This window comes from Gymnogyps californianus, unplaced genomic scaffold (assembly GCF_018139145.2).
Source record: "Gymnogyps californianus isolate 813 unplaced genomic scaffold, ASM1813914v2 HiC_scaffold_184, whole genome shotgun sequence".
NCBI classification, from domain to species: domain Eukaryota; kingdom Metazoa; phylum Chordata; class Aves; order Accipitriformes; family Cathartidae; genus Gymnogyps; species Gymnogyps californianus.
In genome coordinates, this window is record NW_026114065.1 from 40232 (window position 1) to 58010 (window position 17779).

At 53.5% G+C, this 17779-nt stretch overlaps 1 protein-coding gene across 20 annotated transcripts in view; it reads left to right on the plus strand.

Moving 5' to 3' along the window:
* LOC127028112 (uncharacterized) overlaps positions 1 to 15431 on the plus strand; it is a 26519-nt gene extending 11088 nt beyond the window's left edge. For 3 of the 20 annotated variants that reach the window (XR_007767940.1, XR_007767944.1, XR_007767942.1), the window contains 2 exons: positions 5641 to 5704; positions 7265 to 7547. Coding sequence is in view for 3 of the 20 variants with exons in the window: in XM_050913910.1 (XP_050769867.1) it covers positions 9702 to 9734; positions 11958 to 12022; positions 12403 to 12813 (509 nt within the window). In the remaining 17 variants the exon portion in view is untranslated. Of the gene's footprint in view, positions 1 to 1833; positions 1907 to 2005; positions 2104 to 3196; positions 3262 to 3391; positions 3605 to 3692; positions 3874 to 3959; positions 4007 to 4117; positions 4223 to 5512; positions 5546 to 5640; positions 5705 to 7264; positions 7548 to 9701; positions 9735 to 11957; positions 12288 to 12402; positions 13056 to 15094 lie in introns of those variants that run through there. The other 17 variants (XM_050913910.1, XM_050913911.1, XR_007767931.1 and 14 more) reach the window with 16 other exon arrangements.
* The last annotated feature ends 2348 nt before the right edge of the window (positions 15432 to 17779 follow it).

A 17779-nucleotide genomic window follows, 5' to 3' on the forward strand; every position in this document is an offset into this window, starting at 1 on the left:
AATGTACTTTGCAACCGGAGATATTGTTGAGAAGGGATTCTTACGTGATCTAATTCTGTTTTGTCATTCGGTCCTATCCAGAAGGCAGTTCTGGTAGAATTTAGGTAGTATGCGGGGTCTTGCTAGAACGAAGTGTAATCCCATAGCATTTTTGGTTTTTTTTAATAGGAAACTAAAGCACATCATTTTGATAACAATATTGTTGTTACATTTAACGAACTACTTTCTTACAGAGCTTAGTAGGACATCTATCTATGCTCCAGAAAAATTAAGTCTAATTCCCTACCCGGTCACATTGCTGATGCAATGTAGACAGAGTTGCAGTAAAAGAGCAGGTATCGTCATTTTCAGTAAGGGTCGCTTTCTCTGCTCAGCGCTTTGCACGCCGTAAACTGAAGGCAGATGAGAAAACTCCCTGCTGCTCCTCTGGCTGCCTCCATGTTGTCTGGTGGTTGGCCCCGCCCCTTTCCCAGGGGATTGTGGGAAGGGTGGTGGGCGGGGCCCGGGGTATATAAGCCACAGCCTCTGCTCCAGGAGCTCATTCTGTTCCTGGGCTTCTGTGGTGTCGGTGCTCTGCTGTTCCTTCAGTCCTTTGCAGCTTTTGAGCTGTTTAAGCTGTTTGGGCAGATGGGTTTTGACATTTAGAGGGGCGGAGGTGTCTGTTTGAGGTAAGAGCATTGGGACCAGCCAAAGTTCAGCAGCATATATAGTAGAAAGTACGCTTGTCTGCAGGGTTTGGGTTTTTTTTGGTCAGTAATTTTGTATCGAGTGTTCAGGGGTGGCAAGATGGTTTAATAGTATGTTGGTTTTTTTAATTCTAGGTGCCTTGCGTTTTCCTGGATTTCTTGACTTTATTGAAGATGGAACCTTGTTTTCTTCATCGGTTTGGTGTGTACTGTGTGAGTTGGTGATATCATCTCTCTTAATAAGATTGATGGTGAGATCATCTAGCAGGTGTTAGGGTGAGCATCTTGTATGCACCTGTGGATGGAGTTTTGGCATTTTTCAAGGAAAGCGGTAGGGACACAAGGCGTGGCATCTTTCAGGGTATGGGCCCGCTCATTGCCTTTCCCGATTGCCCACAGAGAACCGTGTTGTCCCTAGAACCTTTGCAGCTTGCGGCAGGCCTCTTGAGGATTATAAGCATTGGGACTTCACTTGTGTTGTGGGCTTGTAGCGAAGCCCAGAGTCAGTGGGAAGGTGTAAGATAGGAGGTGGCCGCAGAATGCAGGGTGCGGCTGAGAAGAGCAGCTCCTGAGGCGCGGCCGATGCGGGGCGTTCAGGGGTGCAAATACAGGGCAGGAGCTGTCGGGAAGCAGTGGGGTTCCTTCCCAGACAGTTCAGGAGAGGAGAAGGGGTTTGTAAAGTTTTGAGACTGGGGGATGGCTGGGAAAGGGAGGAGGGTTCGTCAGCCTTTCTCAGATGGGTTTTGCAGTTGGATTTGGATGTTGATGAGGTCTGTTCTGTTTTAGTGTCCCGGCAGCCGACGGGAGGTACAACAGAGTTGCAAGAGACGTGGCGTAAACCGTCCGGGCCTCTGCGTCTCAATATGCGGGGCTGAATGTCAGATGAGGTTTTTTTTTCAGGTGCCGCAAGTGGACTCGGAGGGGTGAAGCTGCATGGTGATGAGCGGCTCTAGAATGAGAGGTGGCTGTTGGCCGGGTCAGCGTCTAATGCAAAGTACTATATGGCAACTCGGTTAAGCATTTTTCTTTGGTTTTGCAGGCGCCCTGCAGGCAGCCTTTGGAACTGGATGAGCATTTGAGGTGAGCTGGGGTAGTAGCGAGGAGGAGCACGGGGCCGGTGACTTCTCCCAAGCGCAATGGTAGTCTTCTGTCTTTTGGTGTCTTAGGTACCACGAGCGATGACGGCCGCAGCGTCCGAGACTGGAATTCCTGCAGAGCAGGTGAGCAGAAGGCCACATTCCTGTTGAAGAGGAGGGTGTTGTGGAAGAGGTCTGTGTTGACTGGCACCATGCTTACTGCTGGCACTGGTTCTTTTGCAGATGATGAAAGAGGAACGTGGCGACTGCAGGAATGTCCTGGTTTGCTGATGTGTTTTTTGTTGAGGATGGATTCAGACCGCTGGCCCTCTGAAAGCTAAGTTGAGGGACTGGTGTTTGGGAGGGGGCCCTGTGGGGAGGGGACGAGGCTGGGAACTGCAGGGAGGGGTTTTAAAGTTAGTGTAGGGGAGAGGGCTGTCCAGGAACAGTTCCCTTTGGGCAGGTAAGGGGAAGCGGGTTACTCTTTGGCAGACGCTATCTTGTGCCGGGCAGGGCAGTTCCAGCCTTTGTCTGTGTTGTTGTGGTGTTTGTGTAGTCTGTCTTCTGTGTCTTAGACCTTCCTCGGGTCTCGATGTCCTCATCGCTCTTTGCGCTCAAGGAGCGCAGCACGCGCCTCAGGCGCCGTCCCTAGGGTCTCAAGTGCCTGTGCCGATTGGCATAGTGCCGATCGGGTGCTTCTTTTCTTGCGTGACAAGCTTAAAGCGTGGATAGGTCTTGCGTCGTGGGAGCTTCCGGTCAGTCCCCTTTTGCGGTGGCGTTCCAGGCTGCGTCAGCATCTCTGATCTTGAGCGGTCTGTTTTCACGGACACCTTTTCTGGGACTTCTTCCCTGCATCCCTACGTTCTCTAGGTCTTTAAGCAAGTCTGCTTGCGCGCGCTTCATTTCCGTTGTGGCCGTATCTTTTTGCCACGGGCCACAGCGTTTGATTCTTTTTGGGCTGCCATAGATTCTTCTTCACGGCCTCCTAGGTCTTCTCGCCCGATGACCTCTCTCATCCAGGAGTCATTCTTCTTAGAGAGCTTTTTTATGTCTCTGGGTCATGCCGTTTGTCTTGTTTGTGTGCAGTGTTGGTCTGTGCATGCTTGTGTCTGGGTTGGAGCTGCTCTGCCTGGGGGCATAGCGGTGATAGTCAGCAGAACAACAACAATAAGATTCTAAGGCTAACACATTGATAAGCCTAGACTTTGTGGGCCAAGGGTGTACAGGCCATTTCAGAGCAAGGAGCCGTATATGTAGCAGGCAAGGCGAGTTATTTCTGTAGCGCTATGCAGAGACACAGGGGACGACCAGATTTTTTTTTTTAATGGCAGGCTGTAGTGAGAATCTAGATGGTATACCTAAATGGAATCAAGACCTTCAATTGTTAAGGTATCGCTCTGCGTCCGGGTGACTTGTTCAATATTGCTTTTGCAGATGCAGAAGGACGAGCTGTGCGTCAAAGGGCAACGGAGGAGAGGCGAGCGGAGCGCCGTAAGAAGGTGGGTCGGTCGGCGTGTGAACTCTGAGGGAAGATGCGACTGGTGGCTATATGTCTATGTTATGGTTTGTGGGGGTGTGGTTTTTTGTGTGGGTTCTTTTATTTATTTTTTTATTTTATTTTATTTTGAGGGTGTGAAGCGATGAGCAAAGCAGCATATCTGCACCGGAGCTGACTCGGGCAAGGTGAGCCACGCCTAGTGGGCTGAAGTAGCGGTTATTTTTCAGGTGCCGTACCGTTGGTGAAGTTGTAAGCATCCCTTGTTGTTTGTGTCTTACAGGTGGTACCCGAGCCTCAACGTGGCGACCTGTAAGCGGCAGAGGCAGGGCGGGCGAGCGGCCGAGGTAAAGGAGCGGGAGATGGGAATCGGCGCGGGTGGGCTGCGGTTTCGGGCAGTGTCTCAGCATGTGTCTTTTGATTTGGTTTTTTCAGGTGCCACACGTAGCCTCGGAGGGGCGAAGCCGCGTGCTGATGAGCGGTCCGAGAAGGCAAAGGCGGTTGTCGGCCAGGTTGGTGCCCAATAGCAAAGTATTATATGGCAACTTAGTAAGCATTTCTCTTTGGTTTTGCAGGTGCCGTGCGGGCCGCCTTTGGAACTGGATGAGCGTTTGAGGTGAGCTGGGGTGGCAGCGAGGAGGACTGTGGGGCTGGTGACTTCTCACAAGAGCAATGGTAATTTTGTGTGTCTCGGTATCTTAGGTACCGCAAGCGACGACGGCCACGGCGTCTGACTCTGGAATGAGGAGGTGAGCGGAACGCCATGGCCCTTCTGAGGAGGGGGCAGTTGTGGAAGAGGTCAGCGTTGACCGGTGTGATGCTTACTGCCTTCGCTGTTTGGGGTGGGTTTTTTATTGCAGATGATGAAGAGGAACCTGGTGACTGCAGGAACATCCCAGTTAGCCGATGTGGTTTTTGTTGAGGATGGATTCAAACCCCTGGCTCTCTGAAAGCTAAGTCGAAGGACCGGGTCTGGGGAGGGGCTGGGAGGAGGGGACAAGGTTGGGAATTGCAGGGAGGGATTTTAAAGTTGGTGTAGGGGAGAGGGCTGTCCAGGTAAAGTGAGCGGGTTACTTTTCAGCACAACACTAGCGTGTGCCGGGCAGGGCAGCTCCAGCCTGCGTATTTGTGTTGTGTAGTTTGTGTGGTCTGTCTTCTGTGTCTTAGACCTTCCTCGGGTCTCGATGTCATCATTGCTCTTTGTGCTCAAGGAGCGTGGCATGCATCTTGGGCGGCATCTCTAGGGTCTCAAATGCCAATACTCATCGGCATTGTTCCAATCGAGTGTTCTTTTTTGGCGTTACAAGCTTAAAGCTTGGATCGGTCTTGCATCTCGGAAGTTTCCGGTCGCTCCTCTTTTGCGGCGTCATTCCAGGCTGTGTCAGCAGCTCTGCTCTCTAAGTCTGTTTTCACGGACTGAGACTTCTTCCCTGCATCCTTACATTCTTAGGTCTTGAAGCCAGGCTGCTTGTGTATCCATCATCTCAGTTTTGACAGTAACTTCTTGTAACGGGCCATTACTTTCAACTCTTTTCTGGGGTTGCCGTAGAGTCTCCTCATCTCACTGTTGCGGCCCCTTAGGTCTTCTTGCCCAACAGCATCTCCCGTCTGGGAGTCATTCTTCTTGCCGAGAGTTTTCTTGCATCTTTGAGTCGCATTGTTTGTAGTGTTCTGTGTACTCTTGGTCTCTGCATGTGTGTGGCTTGGAGCTGCTCTGCCCAGTGGTGTGGATCTGGGTAGGTGGAACAGAAATAAGAGTCTATGGTTAAGAAGTTGATATGCCTCGACCGTTGAGGCAACGGTGGTACAGCCATCTTGGATCGAGTAGCCGTCGGCAGGTTGTGTGGATGGTCATTTCAATACTGTCCATGGGGATGATCGGAGCCATCAGGGAGGGGCTGTTCAGCGGTAGCGAAGCAGATCGAATCTCGAAGGTGTGAAGGCTTGTATGTGTGGGGCTTAAAGTTTGGTCTATTTTTAAATGGCAGGCTGTCGTTGGACTGTAGATGGTATTCCTAAATGGAAACAAGACCTCTGGAATTGTTCAGCCATCCCTCGGCATCAGGGTGACTTGTTTGATATTACTTTTTCAGATGCAGAGGGACAAGCCGCACAGCAGCGGGCGACAGAGGAGAGACGAGCAGGGCGCCAAAAGAAGGTAGTTTGGCGCGTGGTGTCGGAGGGAAGATGTGATTCATGACTGTATGACTAGCTTACAGGTTTTGGGTTATTTGTTTTATTTTGAACGTGTGAAGTGGGATATCGGCACCAGAGGTGACTCGTGCAAGGTGAGCAATGACTAGCGGGCTGAAGTAGCAGTTATTTTTCAGGTGTCATAGTGTTGGTGAAGTTAGAAGCGTCCCTTGTTGTTTGTGTCCCGCAGGTGGTACCCGAGCCTCAACGTGGCAACCTGTAAACAGCAGAGGCAGGGCGGTCGAGCGGCCAAGGTAAAGGAGCAGGATATGGGAATCGGTGTTGCTAAGTAGCGCTTATCTTAAGCCAAGGACTTTTCAGTTTCCCATGCTCTGCCAGCAAGCAGGTGTGCAAGAAGCTGGGAGGGAGCATGGCCGGGGCAGCTGACCTGAACTAGCCAAAGGGGTGTTCCATACCATGGAACGTCATGCCCAGTATAGAAACAGGGGGGGATTTGGCCGGGAGGCGCGGATCGCAGCTCTGGCATCGGTCAGCGGGTGGTGAGCAATTGCATTGTGCATCACTGGTTTTCTTTCCTCCTCCCCACCCCCCCCCTTTTTTTTTTTTGTTATATTCCTTTTCATTCCTATGATTATTATATTTCATTATTATTGTTAGTATTATATTTTAGTTTAGTTATGAAAGTGTTCTTATCTCAACCCACGAGTTCTGCCTTCTTTCGTGATTCTCCTCCCCATCCCACCGGGAGCAGGGTCGGGGAGTGAGGGTGCGGCTGCGTGGTGCTTGGCTGCTGACTGGGGTTAAACCACGACAAGCGGAAATCTTTCTCATTCAAAGAAGTTGCATTTTATTGAGCTTCCCATCAGAGCGGATCTTCAGAGATGATGTAATTGGCAGTAGAAGTCACCAGCAGCAAGACTGTTCACTCTCTTAAAAAAAAAAAAAAAAAAAAAAAAAAAAGAGAGAGAGAGAGGGGAAAAAAAAAAATTTACTTCCTTCCAAAGACCCAAGCACAGCAACATGTCTTCCAAAAGTCGATGGCGTCGCTGGTCTTTGGTTTCTCAGTTGTAACGGTTGAGACATTATAAAAACATGTTCCTCTGTGTGCTTCAATACAGCCAAGAGCATTAGCAAATCTGCCAGTCCTTTTTGGTAGCCTTATTGCGGCACTGGGATTTGATCCCATCCCCCCCCCCCCCCCCTTTTTTTCAGAAGATCCCCTATATGGTTTTACTTCTATCTCACTGGTTTTTCTGTCATAAATGAAACTTTAAAAAAAATTAAATTGTATAATTCGCAAATTAACTTGCATTGTTTAAAGGGTAACTGCCGAATAGCTATAGCATCTAATTTATTAGGTGTACTTAAGCAGTTAGGTATTTTGTCTAAATCTTGAAAAAGACAGGCAACTGAATGTTATGGGGTTTTCCCCCTGATATTTTGACGGAGTGCTCTGAAGTCCTTTATTTCTGTCTGGCTTTCAATGGTGCATTTCCCTGGCAGTTCGGTAGCATCTCTCGTGGGCAGTGCGGCTGGCCAGATGTCCATCCTAACTATGTAACACAAAAAACCCTCTAGTCAAATTGTAGCTGTGTATGTTGGAGACAGGTAATTTGATGGTATCAATTCACAGCTATGCAAGTTAAACTAATGCAAAAGGAAAACCAAATACTTTTCTAGTACAGGTATTGTTATTGGATGTGTATAAACATACGCACACCTGTTTAGTATGAAGTGAATTACTGAGATTTATTCTTTATTTTCCATTTTACTCTTGAAAGTTTTACGCTTCATTTCCAGTTTTGTCAACCAGACAAGCAGGACGTGTTATTTTAATGTGCTGTGTTTTTCAGATGCGGTGGTGTAAGCATCTCGTGATGCTCAGCAGATCCCCCCCCAGCCCAGCGTTGCCTGCCGGTGGCTAAGAAGACTCACCGTAAGGGGCCGGCCCTGTGCCTGGAGGCTCCGGGCTCTCTCTGCAGCGGGTGCCCCGCAGGTGCGGCAGCAAGGGCCGTGTGGGGGGGAGAGTCCGGGGCCGAGAGGGACCGGGGGCGTTTGTTGCCCTGGGGAGCCCCTCCCAGCGTGGGAACGGAGGGGAAACATCCCAGAGCAGAGCCTGAGCAAGGGAGGTGGCACCGTGCTCGGGCACGCCGCCCCCTGCCCCGCCGCCCCCGCCCGCCGCCCCCTGCCCCGCCTCCCGCGGCAGCAGTTGCCAGCCTGCAAGAGAGGGGCTGAGGGAGCTGCAACTGTTCCGGGGGACCACCCTCCAAAGCATGTCCCCCCCCCCCCGGCCCCCGTGTCCGTGGGTGGCTTCCCCCCCCCCCCCCCCCGGCCCCGTGTCCGTGGGTGGCTCCCCCCCCCTGCCCCCCCCCCGGCCCCCGTGTCCGTGGGTGGCTCCCGCCCCTGCCCCCCCGCCCCGGCCCCGTGTCCGTGGGTGGCTCCCGCCCCCCTGCCCCGCCCGGCCCCCGTGTCCGTGGGTGGCTCCCGCCCCCCTGCCCCCGCCCCGGCCCCCGTGTCCGTGGGTGGCTCCCGCCCCCTGCCCCCCCGCCCCGGCCCCGTGTCCGTGGGTGGCTCCCGCCCCCTGCCCCCCGCCCCGGCCCCGTGTCCGTGGGTGGCTCCCGCCCCCTGCCCCCCCGCCCCGGCCCCCGTGTCCGTGGGTGGCTCCCGCCCCTGCCCCCCCCGCCCCGGCCCCGTGTCCGTGGGTGGCTCCCGCCCCCTGCCCCCCCGCCCCGGCCCCCGTGTCCGTGGGTGGCTCCGCCCCCCTGCCCCCCCGCCCGGCCCCGTGTCCGTGGGTGGCTCCCGCCCCCTGCCCCCCCGCCCGGCCCCCGTGTCCGTGGGTGGCTCCCGCCCCCCTGCCCCCCCCCCCGGCCCCCGTGTCCGTGGGTGGCTCCCGCCCCCCCCCCCCCCCCCCCCCCCCCCCCCCCCCCCCCCCGGCCCCCGTGTCCGTGGGTGGCTCCCGCCCCCCCCCCCCCGCCCCGGCCCCCGTGTCCGTGGGTGGCTCCCGCCCCCCCCCCCCCCCCCCGGCCCCCGTGTCCGTGGGTGGCTCCCGCCCCCCCCCCCCCCCCCCCCCCCCCCGTGTCCGTGGGTGGCTCCCGCCCCCCCCCCCCCCCCCCCCCCCCCCCCCCCCCCCCCCCCCCCCGCCCCCGTGTCCGTGGGTGGCTCCCGCCCCCCCCCCCCCCCCCCCCCCCCCCCCCCCCCCCCCCCCTCACCCGCCGGCCCCCGTGTCCGTGGGTGGCTCCCGCCGGCCCCGTGTCCGTGGGTGGCTCCCGCCCTGTGCCTGGAGGCTCCGGGCTCTCTCTGCAGCGGGTGCCCCCCACCTGCGGCAGCAAGGGCTGTCTGGGAGGGGGGGGAGCAGTTCGCGGCCAAGGGGGACCGGGGACGTTTGTTGCCCTGCGGAGCCCCTCCCAGCGTGGGAACCGAGGGGGAAACCTTGTGCCTTTTTGGGGGGGAATGAAAAGGGGAGGACTGGGGGGGCCTGGGGAGGTGATGATGTCATTTGGGGCACCACTGTCACCGGGGGAGGCGTTGCCTTGGCAGAGGGGCAGGTGAGTGGTGGACGGGGGGGCCACAGCCCAAAACTGCCTGAAGATTCATGGATGGGGGGTTTAAAAAATACTGAAAACTGTAAATATGGGTGTGAGGTGTTTGAAATAATAGAGAAAAAGATCTCATTTTCATATATATTGAAAGCCGATATTGTTTTATAGATATTTAAAGGATTTCAAAATAAAAACCTGTATCTACTCTATCATATAAAGGATTACAGAGTATAAAAAAATTCTAACTAGGGATATATATGTAGGCTTTTAAAATAGAAAAATAGCTCGTGTATATATAAATTCAAAAATAAAGGACTTATAAAATATATCTTTTTTTGCTTTCTTACATGAAGGAATTTAAAACAGAAAAAAGTCTGACTAGGTAGAGCTATCTCCACTACACTATGTAACGCTTAGTAAGTCTAAGCGGAGAAGTCTGAAAAGATGCTAAAGTGTCAAAATACCTAATAGCTCGAAAGATAAATAGTCTAAATAGATATTCTATATGATTAATGGAAATAGGTCAGTGTAAATAGAGATAATACGTCAGTCTAAAGAGATATTCTATATACTAAGTGGAAATAGAGGTATGTGTAAGTAGAGATAGTATCTCTATGTCTAATAGATATTCTATCTAATATGTGGAAATAGAGACGTGTGTCAGTAGAGATAACATGTCTATGTCTAAACATGATAATCTCTCTAATATGTGGAAACAGAGGTAAGTGCAAATATGTATGTGTCTCAATAGATATTCTGGATTATCTGTTGCGGATCATCCCAGGTGAGTTATCTGTTGTGGATTATCCCAGGTGGACCCCCTGGTGTAGGTCAATCCCATGCGTGTCCGTGGGTGGCTCCCGGCCCCCATGTCCGTGGGTGCCTCCCACCCGCCCCGCCCCCCGTGTCCGTAGGTGGCTCCCGTCCCCCAGCCCCCGTGTCCGTAGGTGGCTCCCGACCCCCATCCTCCACCCCGGCCCCCGTGTCCGTGGGTGCCTCCCGACCCCCCCCCCCCCCCCCGGCCCCCATGTCCGTGGGTGCCTCCCGCCCCCCCCCCCGGTCTTTGGGCCCCCGTGTCCGTGGGTAGCTCCTGCCCCCCCCCCGGCCCCCGTGTCCGTGGGTGCCTCCCGCCCCCCCCCCCGGCCCCCGTGTTCGTGGGTGCCTCCGCCCCCCTCCCCCCGGCCCCCGTGTCCGTGGGTGGCTCCCGCCCGCACCCCCCACCCCCGCGGCCCCCGTGTCCGTGGGTGGCTCCCGCCCGCACCCCCACCCCCGCGGCCCCCGTGTCCGTGGGTGCCTCCCGCCCCCCCGGCCCCCGTGTCCGTGGGTGCCTCCCCCCCCCCCTCCCCCCGGCCCCCGTGTCCGTGGGTGCCTCCCCCCCCCCCCTCCCCCCGGCCCCTGTGTCCGTGGGTGCCTCCCACACCCCCCCCGGTCTTTGGGCCCCCGTGTCCATGGGTGGCTCGCGCCCCACCCCCCCCCCCGGCCCCCGTGTCCGTGGGTGGCCCCCCCCGCAGCCCCGTGTCCGTGGGTGGATCATGCCTGCCCCCCCAGCCCCGTGGGTGCCTTATGACTCATGTGAATTTTTCACCACGTGAGTCCCCCACCGCCCCCGAGCTACTCTGCCACCGGACCCGTGGGTGCTGCCTGCACCCGCCGTCTCTGGATGTTTCTCCGTTTCTGCCCCGCTCCCTGTCCATTTTCTCTTATCTTTTCTGTCCTCCATCGTCCCCCTTTTTGCTTGTATATCTGCATAACACTGCCTGCCTCATCATTTCTCACTGTATCCCCCTGCCCAGCTCGCTGTCCCATTATTCCCCTCTGTCCTGATCCCTGGCCTTTTTTCTCATCCTGCAGTCCATCCCTGTTTTATCTGTCTCCATCTCTTTGTCCTCGTCTCTGTGTGTCTTTTTTCCTCCTCAATCCCTCTGGCTTGTTCCCCGTCTCTTTCTCTCCCTCCCAACTTCTTTATTCCTCTCATTCCATTTCGCTCGCGATCCATCTGTTCTGCTCCCTGCTCATCATTTTCTCTCTCTTTCCCTCTGTCCTGCTCCCTGACGCTGTTTTTCTTCTGCCATGTCCCTGCAGGGCTCCTCTTCCCTTTTTTTATTGATTTCTCCATCTCACTGGCCTTTCCCCTGTACCTGTTTCTTTCTTTGCTCCTCAGTCCTTCTCCCTCATTTTATTTTTCTCTTTCTGTTCCTCTGTCCTGCTCCCCATCGCTGTATTTTTGTTCTCTGTATCTGCTGCTAGCGGACTTACTCCCGGGACTTACAGACATTAACGAATAAACACTCACTGTCTCATTTGCACTCATGGCTGTGTTTGTAGCCCTTTGTACTTGGTGAGTGGCTGTCACAGAGTCCTGGGGAGCAGGTTACCTAGCGGGTGTAAGGGGCCATGGCTGCAGCTGTGGGCTGGAGGAGCCCCGGGGGGGCCAGTGAGGCTGATGGTGATGGCCCCTCTGTATCACAGGGCTGCAGCCCCAGGGGATGGTGCTGCTGGGACATGCCTGCCTGAGAGTGCCAACAAGCTGCAAGGATGTTTCCAACCCACCGGTGCAACAGGCTGCAGATCACTTGGAGTCAGGCCCCATCAGGGCAGTTCCCAGGGATTTTCTGAGAGCTGGTGGAGAGGAAGCAGGAAGAGGGGCAGGAGATGGATGCCCCCACCCTCTGGGTACCTGGAGGCCTTCCCACCCCCTGGAAAAGGCACTGGGTGCCTCCCCAACTCAACAAAACTCCTCCAGCCCCGCTCATCCCATGCAGCTGCCGCCAGCTCCAGCACCTCTCCTGAAGCCTGTCCCGTAGCCACAGGCTGCTCCCAAACCCTGTCCTCACGGCAGCAAGCCGCCCCTTGAATATGCTTTATTCTTCATAAATGCAGGTGCCGTTAGCATCAGTTCGGGGAAAGAGCGGCGTCTCCAGAAGCTCCTGCGGAAGGAGGGGTTCCTGCCTGAGGGAGCCACAGTCATCCCTGTGGATAACAGTTGCTTGCTCTTTCCCTCTCCCAGAGGCAGCGCTGAGGCCTCAGTTGTGGGTTCCTCTGCGGGGACGTTGTGGACTGCATCTGGCTCAGGTTTGGGTGGGTTGCCTTTGGCCTCATTCTCCTAGCGGCATGGGCGAACAGGGACAGCTGGAGCGCTTACTGGCTGTGGACAGGAGCTGCCGTGGCTGAAGCTGGAGAGGCCAGAAAAAGGTAAAGCGGCTGAAGAATAAAATAAAAGGGATCCAGCCGGCAGCAGCCTCCAGCTGCAGACAGGAGACAGCCTGCCTCTCTGGGGGAGGAAGGATCCCTCTCAGCGTAGTCCTCAGCAGATCCGATCGCCAACGTGCGCGGCAGGGTCTGTATGCGTAACCAAAAGCACAGTACGGCCATGCAGCGTGTGCGCGTGTGAGGCTACGTATCTGGGAAGCCTCATACTGTAAGAGCTGTAAGACACCAATCTATTCTTCTAGGTGGATGACAGTCAAGTGACTGGAGCTACAGAGGAGGAAAGGAGGCGGAGAGAAAGGGAGACAGAGAAAGACGCGTCCACACTGTCAAATTCTCCCAGCACCTCTGACAGCGGGAGTTGCGGTGAGTCCTGGACCCTTGGGGCTGTGTCGCCCTTCTGCATCCCGGTCCCCTCCCTTCTATTTCTCTCGCTGCTGTCATTTTTTCCACTTCCCTGTACCTCTCCCTCTCTCATTCTCCCGAGTCCCCCTCTTTCTCTGTGGTTCTGCCTCTCCACGTTCTTTTTCTCTCTACGTGCTTCTGTCGTGTTCCCTGTCCCTCTTTTTTTCATCCTCTGTCTCTGTCCTGCAGCCCATCGCTATTTTTGTCTTTCTCCATCTATGTATCTGTCTTCCTATCCCAATTCTTTTTAATTCCTCCCCGTCTGCCCTTTAGCCCTTCACAATGCCCGCCCCGCAATTCTCTCTGTCTGGCTCCGTGTCCCTATTTCTAAATTCCTCTCTCTCTGCCCTGTATTCTAGATACGCTTTTTCTTGCTTATATTCTCTTGTTCCAGGTCCCTGTCCCAATGTTTTAATGTCTTCCCTCTCTGTCCCATAGCCCATTTTTGTCTTCATTGTTCTCTCTCTGTCTGGCTCCCTGTCCCTATTCTTTAATTCCTCTGTCTCTCTTCTTTAGCTCATTGTTTTGAAAAAACCCAACCAACCAACCAAAAACCTCAGTCTCCCTCTGTCCACCTCACTGTCCCCCTTTTTAATTCCTCCCTCTCTGCCCTGTGGGCCATCACTAGTCTTTGTTTTTCTCCATCTCTCTCAGTCTGGTTCCCTGTCCCTTCCTCTTCTCTGGCCTGTAGCCCATCGCTATGTTTTTTTTCCCCTCTGCCTCCCTCTCTGCCCTGTAGCCGATCGCTGCTGTATCGGCTTTACGCAGCAAGGTTTTGTTAGCTGGGGTGGGGGAGGGCAGGGGCTGCAGGGTTGGCTTCTGTGAGAAGACACCAGGAGTTGCCCCCGTGTTGGGCACAGCCAGTTCCAGCCAGCTCCAAGACGGATTTGTGGCCGGTCAAAGCTGAGCCCATCAGCAACGCTGGTAGCGCCTCTGTGATGACATATTTAAGAAGGGCTAAAAAATGCTGCGCAGAAGCTGTAATAGAGAAAATGCGAGTGTGAAACAGCCCTGCTGTTCACCCAGGTCAGTGAAGAAGGAGAGGGAGGCGGTGCTCCAGGCACCAGGGCAGAGGTTCCCCTGCAGCCTGTGGTGAAGACCACGGCGAGGCAGGGTGTCCCCCTGCAGTCCACGGAGGTCCACGGTGGAGCAGACATCCACCTGCAGCCCGTGGCGGACCCCACATTGGAGCAGGTGGATGTGCCTGAAGGAAGCTGTGACCCCGTGGAAAGCCCATGCTGGAGCAGGCTCCTGTCAGCAGCTGTGGCCCCGTGGAGAGGAGCCCATGCTGGAGCAGGGTTGCTGGCAGCACCTGTGACCCTGTGGGAGGGACCCCACACTGGAGCAGAAGAAGAGCGTGAGGAGGAAGGAGCGGCAGAGACAACATGGGATGAACTGACCGCAACCCCCGCTCCCCGTCCCCCTGCGCTGCGCGGGGGGAGGAGGTGGAGAAGTCAGGAGTGAAGATGAGCCCAGGAAAAAAAGGGGGGGGGAGGGGAAGGTGTTTTTTAGATTTGTTCTTATATCTCAGTATCCTACTCTGATTTTGATCGACAATAAATTAATTTCCCCAAGTCGAGTCTGTTTTGCCTGTGACAGTAATTGGTGAGCGCTCTCTTTGTCCTTATCTCGACCCACAAGCTTTTTTGTTGTATCGTCTCCCCGTCTTGTTGGGAAGGGGGAGCGATAGAACGGCTCGGTGGGCAGCCAAGGTCACCCCACCAATTTCCTTCTATCGGGCTCGCTGTGCCTATTTTTTAATTCTTGCCTATGTTTCTTGTAGCCCATCGCTTTTGAAACTTTTTTCCTACCTCTCCATCCCTATTTTTTTAAATTCTTGCCTGTGTTTCTTGAACCCAGTCACCTGTCAGATTTTCTTGCTACCTTTCCCTCTGTCTCCCTGACCTAATTTTAACTCCTTGCCTGTGTTTCTTGTAGTCCGTTGCTTTTCAGGTTTTCTTCATATGTCTCTCTATCCATCTCCTTGTCTTTATTTCTTAATTCTTCCCTCTGTCCCGCAACCTATCACTTTTTACATTTTCTTTCTCCATCTCCCTGTGCCTATTTGTTAGTTCTTGCCTATGTTTCTTGTACCCCGTCGCTTTTCAAAATGTTCTTTCTACGTCTACCTCTATCCGGCTCCCTGTTTCTCTCTTTTATTTCTCGCCTATGTTTCTTTTCCCCTATCGCTATAGAATTTTCCCCGTCCCTTGTCTTTTCTCTGTGCTGTTGTCCCGCTGGTCCCTTCTGCCTCCCTCCCCTCATCCCTGTCTCTCTTATTTATTCCTCCATCTCTCTGTCCCCGGTTGGTTGCGCAATCTCTCCGCTCTCCTCTGTCTACATCATTGTCCTGTTCCCCGTCCCTCTCTTGTTTGCAGCATCCCATTTTCTGGCTTCCCTGTCCCACACCTCTATGTCCCTCTGATACCAGCTGTTCTAATTGCATGTAAATAGACCTTAGTAGTTGTTATCTTGTAACTGCTAGAAGTTATGTGAAGCACGTGCAAGGACGGATAGAGCTTTTTTTGACAGGAAGTTACCCTAAAGTAACAACCACGAGGACGTGTTCGGTCAACGAGGGATAGAACGCTTACTTGACAAAAATAACAACTTAACGTGAACTTTGTCTCGGAATGAGTAGGGGGCACCGACGACCACTCGGAACTCCCGCTCACGTGTAGTATAGTTTCGCAACATTAGTAATACGTAAATGTAGTAAATAGGAGGGATTAGCGTGACACGTATGTAATAGGATGTATGAAATGGGATGTATAAATAGGCTAAGTTTTATATTTGATTTTGCAGTCGATTTGGGGAACTTCCCCCGAGCGTCCGATTCTGCGCACTATCGAATAAAGCAATGTCTCCTTCCTAAATGTGGCCTTTCTGTCTGCATTTCAGAAGTCAGGGAAAAGAAATAACACCTCTGTCCTTCCTCCTGCTTTTCTCTTCCCTTTTCTCCCTCTGTCCCGCTGCCTTTGGGCACTGAGCCTCGTAGCCAGCTCACTGCCGGGATTTCTTATGTGCCTTAAGGAACAAACTTCTCCTGCCTCCTCTGTGCCCCTGGCTGTGTTTGCAGCCCCTGGGTGCAGAGCTCCTGGCTGCGCACAGGAGCAGGGCAGGGGGTGATGTGCTGTGGGGCTTTGGCAACGGCCCCTGTTCCCGATGGGCCCCAGCTGGGGCTGGAGCTGGGGCAGCCCCAGGTGTGGCCAGTGAGGCTGAGGATGGGGCTGGCCCTGCTGTGTGAAGGGGCTCTAGCTGGAGAGGGGGCTGCCTGAGGGAGCTGAGGAAGGGGAACTGGCTGAGGAGGGAATCCAAGGGGGTCCCGCACAGGCAGCTGCCTCCCGCAAGGAACAGGCAGTCCCTGCAGCGAGGAAGGATCCCTCCGAGCCGTCCCCAACAGAGCGGACCACCAGCACGTGGTGCTGGGAGCTCGGTGCCCCCGTCAGCTACACGCACGAGCCGCCACGTACTGAGGAAGCCTTGCGGATGAGGAGCGTCGAGGTGCGTGCTGCTGAGCGGGCGAGGGTTGCGCAGGCGGCACTGCGGAGGAGGAAGGGGCAGAGGCAGAGAGAGAAGTGTTGGGGTGGTGATGATACCCCCTGTTTTAATTGTATGTAAATAAACCTTAGTAGTTATTATTATCTTGTAACTGCTAGACGGTACGTGAAACATTTCTTTATGTAAATAGGCCTTAGTAGTCATTATCCTGTAGTTGTCTTTATCTTGTAACTGCTAGAAGTTACACGAAGCATTTGCAGGGACGGGTAGAGCTTTTTTTTTTAACAAGAACTTATCTTAAAGTAACAACCACAAGGACATGCTCAGTCAACGAGGGATAGAATGCTTACTTGATGAAAATAACAACTCAATGTGAACTTTGTCTCGGAATGAGTAGGGGGCACCTCCCCAAACGACCACAGACGGCCACTCGGGACCCCTGCGCACGCGCAGTGTAGTTCTGCAACGTTAGCAATATGTAAATGCGGTAAATAGGAGGGATTAGCGTGACGTGTGTGTAACAAAAAGAGGATGTACGAAATGGGATGTATAAATAGCCCAAGTTTTATGTTTGACTTTGCACTCGATTTGGGGAACTTCCCCCGAGCGCCCGGTTCTGCGTACTATCGAATAAAGCAATGGCTCCTTCTAAACGAGGCCTTTCTGTCTGCGTTTCAGAAGTCGGGAAAAAAGAAATGATAACGGCGAAGGTCTCCTGGCAGCACCAGGAGCTGTGGCAAGTCACGCATTCTCTCCTGTGTGTCCCAGTCCGCCTCCGCTGCCCTGCCCCAGATCCCCGCCTGTCCCTGCTTCCGTCTCCCTCTCTGCCCGCCCACCTACCTGTCTGGCTCCCCAAAACTTGATACTCTTCTGTCAACTCTGCCCTGTACCCCTTCACCTATTAATTTTTTTCTGTTTCCCTCTCTGTGGCTGCCTCTCCCTATTTTTTATTTCCTCCCTCTGTTCTGTACCCTGTCGCTTTTTAAATTTTCTTTCTATTTTCCTTCTGTCCATCTCCCTGTCCCTATTTTTTATTTCCTGTGTTTCTTGTACCCTGTCGCTTTTAGAATTTTGTTATTATGGTTCTTTCTATCCATCTCCCTGTCCCTGTTTTTTTAATATGCGTGTGTTTCTTGGACCCGATCGCTGTTTAGATTTTCTTTCTACGTTGTCCTCTATCCATCTCCCTGTCCCTATGTTTTAATTCTTGTCTATGTTTCTTGTACTCAGTTGCTTTTTAAAATTCCTTCTACATCTCTCTCTATCTGGCTCCCTTTCTTGATTTTTTTTTTAATTCTTCCCTATATTTCTTGTACCCCATCGCTATTTAATTTCTCTTTCAACAACTCCTTGTATCTGGCTCCCTTTCTTCGGTATACTCTGTCACTTTTAGAATTTTCTTTCAATGTTTCCTTCTATTCTCATCCCTGTTCCTATTTTTTAATTCTTTCCTGTGTTTCTTGTAGCCTGTCGCTTTAAAAAATTTCTTTCTATGTCTCCCTCTGTCCAATTCCCCTTCCCTATTTTTTAATTCCTCCCTCTCTGCCCCGTACCCACTTGCTTTAAAAATTTGCTTTCTACGTCTCCATTTATTTAGTTTCCTCTACTCCGTCAACGTTAGATTTTGTTTCTATGGCTACTTTTATCCAGTTCACTGTCTTTATTTTCTAATTCTCTCCAGCCTGTCCTGTACCCTGTGTCACTTCTTCAATTTTC